This window comes from Microtus ochrogaster, chromosome 5, assembly GCF_000317375.1.
Source record: "Microtus ochrogaster isolate Prairie Vole_2 chromosome 5, MicOch1.0, whole genome shotgun sequence".
Taxonomy (NCBI): Eukaryota; Metazoa; Chordata; class Mammalia; order Rodentia; family Cricetidae; genus Microtus; species Microtus ochrogaster.
In genome coordinates this window covers 86,143,442-86,147,481 of record NC_022012.1, presented here as the reverse complement: position 1 = coordinate 86,147,481, position 4,040 = coordinate 86,143,442, and the positions used below count along the sequence as shown (strand labels likewise).

The following is a 4,040-nucleotide window of genomic DNA, read 5'->3' as shown; positions in this document are numbered from 1 at the left end:
TCAAAAACACTGATGACAACTTATGCTGGAGAGGTTGCGGGGAAAAGGGAACACTTCTCCATTGCTGGTGGGAATGCAAGCTGGTACAGCCCCTTTGGATGTCAGTGTGGCAAAGTCTCAGAAAATTAAGACAATGACCTTCCTCAAGACCCAGTCATATCACTTTTGGGTATATATGCAAAGGATGCTCAATCGTGCCACAAGGACATATGCTCAACTATGTTCATAGCAGCTTTGTTTGCCATAGCCAGAATCTGGAAACAACTTAAATGCCCCTGAACTAAAGAATGGATAAGGAAATTGTGGTACATTTATACAATGGAGTACTACAAAGCAGAAAAAAGTAATGACAGCTTGAATTTTGCAGGAAAATGGGTGGAGCTAGAAAACATTATTTTGAGTGAGGTAACCCAGACACAGAAAGACAATTATCACATGTACTCACTCATAGGTGATTTTAAACATAAAGCAAAGAAAACCAGCCTACAAACCACAATCCCAGAGAACTCAGATAACAATTAGGACACTAAGAGTGACTTACATAGATCTAATCTACATGGGAAGTAGAAAAAGACAAGATCTCCTTAGTAAATTGGGAGCATGGGGACCTTGGGGGAGGGTTGAAGGAGGAGGGGAGAGGCAGGGAGGGGAGTAGAGAAAAATGTAAAGCTCAATAAAAATCAATTAAAAAAAAAAGAAGGGCAGAGTGTACAGTCACAACTACCTCTTTTCAGAAGTGACACGGACACTTAGTAAAAAGAGTGGTTACTATCCATCAGGCTATGCATATTAGTATCCACAGCCCTCTAGACCAAGGCCAATTTCACCCAACTTTATGTAAGCATAAATAATACACTCTCTTATAACAGGCCCCGGAATCAACCTTTATTAATAAAAGAGATCATGATTTCACACTGAAAGTGCTATATAAAGAATGGGTTATTTATGAGAAGATCTTTGTCATTCTAGTATAAAAGTTTGTCTGGAAATAAACTAAATTCACATGTTATAATTGGTTGAGTTGTTCCTGGGAGGATATTAGAGCTTCCTTGATTTTTGAGGGCGAGGTAAAGTTGACCACCAAGGTTCTCATTCTAAACATAACACTACTAAAATAGTATTAACGAATACCTACAGGCTAGGAGAATATATTTTGTCAATTTTGAACCACCATGGACACATATATTTGGGTTCAGAGATGTTCAGATGAAGAGGGGTGATCCACCCTGAATGTGGACAGCAGCACCCATGGCTGGAGCTCCAGACTGAATAAAAAGAAGACAGAGAGCTGAGCATCAGGACGCACTCACTCTGCCTGGGGATGCAAATGTGAGCAGCCGCCTCTTGCTCTCACAACCATGGCTCCCTAGTCACTACGATCTGTGTTCTGAAAATGTAAGCCTCCCTTAAGTTCCAGTATCAAATACACATTCCCATTCTCCATTTCCTTACATTTTAAAGAGTTGCAACAAAAGAGCAAATGAATACACTTGTTTCACTGATTACCAGTCCTCCAAAATGCAAGCGGAAGCACTGTAACCCATAACATACCATCAGGAAACTGGTCAGCGTCATCATCAAACATGGCCTCCTTGAGGGCAGACTTGTTGAAGGGACTGATGCTATCTGAATAGTTATATGGATTATAATCACGAGAACGTGAAGAGGAGTGAAGTGGTACTGAATGGAGCAAAGATGCTTTATTATCAAGAGCTGGCTGGCTGGAGTCAGTGGCATCACCTCCTGCTCGTGGATCTGACATCCCAGGACCACATATCTATTGAAAGAAAGAGGAAGGTACAGCAAGTTACCTTGTTTCAAAATACCTTCTTCACATTCTAAAAAGATGCTTCTTGGGGGCTGGAATGATGACTTGGCAGTCAAGTGTGCTTCTTGCTCTTCCAGAGGACTTGGGTTTAGTTCCCAGTCCCTACACCAGGTGACTTACAGCTACCTGTTCCTCTAGTTCCAGGAGAGTCAATGTCCTCAGTGGTTAAGAGCACAGGCTGCTCTTCTAGAAGACCCGGATTCAGTTCCCAGCACCCACATGGTGGCTCACAACCATCTGTAACTCCTGCTCCAGGCGATCTGAAACTTATTTCTTGGCTCTGCAAGCATTGTACGCACACGGTGTACAGGTGTATAGGTAGGCAAAACACCCATACACTTAAAAATAATAAGTTAAAAAAGGTAACAATAATTAAAAAAAATGACAAAAGTATGGGTTATAATATATATTCAAATATATTGTACAAATATGTAACACATATTCAAAATGAAAAAGCTGAAATAGCCAAGCCCTCAGGAGGCAGAGACAGGTGACAGGCAGATCTCTGTGAGTTTGAGGTCAGGCTGGTCTAAAAAGTGAGTTCCAGGACAGGTTCCAAAGCTACAGAGAAACCTTGTCTCAAAAAAACCAAACAACAACAACAACAACAAACCAAAAAACAAAACAAAAAAACAAACAAACAAAAACAAAGAAAAGAGAAAAGAAAAAAAGAAAAAGCTTAAAGATGTATAGAAACCACAGCTGAGAGGCAAATAAGCCATCACAAATGTTGTCACCAATGTTGGTATTGTCAATGGGTCAACCAACTAACATATACAATGAGATTAGCAATACCTTCTCCATGCCAGATACAAAGACTTTCATTAGCAAAACATAGCTGAGGACATATCTCAGTGCTAAGAGGGTTCACCCAGCACGTTCAAGGTTCTGAATTCATTCCCAGCAATGAAACAAACAACAATAACAAATTGTCTTTAAAATTTGGCACAATATACTGTCCTTGAATAATGAACTATCTTAATAGTATCTTTCAGCTTTTATTTCTATGCCTTTTTCCTCCCAAAGGACAGGTTTAAAGGTCAATATAATTTCCAAATAGATGTTAATAAAGTTGGGATACATTAACACCTTTGCCCAAACACCAATATTAATACAAATACTAGCCTCAAAATTATTATCACCAGAAATACCACATCTATTGAGTAACTGTATGCCATGCTGGTTGACAGGAACTCTACACGCATCCTTCCTGCAGTCCAAGTGAAACACTGCTCTTGGCATTACTTGAGGTACCACCTTGGTTTATGTAATATTTGCAAACAAACACAGAAAGCCTAGGTATCATTTAAGCAGTGATACTTTCTAACCTGCTGCTGCTACCACATGCAGCTTTAGAACAGGGAACCGCAACCTGGGTGATTTTGACAACCATTTTTATTAGTTCACTACTATTGAGCTCTACCAGACAGGTATAAAGACAACCAAGTAAGGGAATTGGTAGGTGGGGAGTCCTTTAGAGATGTGCTGAAATCCCATGGCCCTGTGGACACTGAGCAGCAATGTTCTCAACAGGCTTATTTCAAGAGAAGTCTAAGCTGCCAGAGATAAGTATAAGGAGATGCAAAAGTAAAAGTTCACCACTGAGGTACCACAGCAGAGGAAACCATTAGATAACAGTATTTGCATGTCAGGAACAGAGGTTATGGCATGCTCTGTGGGGACACACAAACTGATGATGCAGACTACTATTACTACAACTAATATAGGGAATATGTAGACTTCCATTTACGAAAACTCGAGTGGTAAAACACACAGCCCAGTATGTTCTAGGCCCAGGCCTATGATTAACTCATATGTTGTGACTAAGTCCCACTTTATTTCCTCATGCTCCAACTACACCAGCTTTCTTCCGAGCCCTCGGCTCCATCAGTTCACAGGATTCTTCTCTATGTTTTGTGGATTTAACTCTCAGTACAAGTGTCATTTGACAGAGGCCTCATTCCCTGACACCACAGTCTAATACATATATTCACCTTCCTCTATGGCACAGTCTAACCCAAACTCCACAGTAAATATCTACTTAGAAATCTCAAAAGAACTATAGTAAGACACTTTGTCCTACAGATCTAATACCTAAAACTTGCCACCATGTGGGTGGATGATACTTACTCTGTAAATGCTTGAAGAGTGACTGGCTCCTAAAAAATTTTATGTGAAAATGCCAGAAAGCAAAGCTTAAAACACACACACA

The 4,040-nt window shown here is 40.2% G+C and overlaps 1 protein-coding gene across 31 annotated transcripts in view; it reads right to left on the bottom strand.

The window, feature by feature from the left end:
- Clasp2 (cytoplasmic linker associated protein 2) overlaps positions 1-4,040 on the bottom strand; it is a 189,055-nt gene that overhangs the window by 17,530 nt on the left and 167,485 nt on the right. For all 31 annotated transcript variants that reach the window (XM_026779561.1, XM_026779564.1, XM_026779560.1 and 28 more), the window contains one exon: positions 1,552-1,777. In XM_026779561.1, coding sequence (XP_026635362.1) covers positions 1,552-1,777 — 226 coding nt within the window. The remainder of the gene's footprint in view (positions 1-1,551; positions 1,778-4,040) is intronic.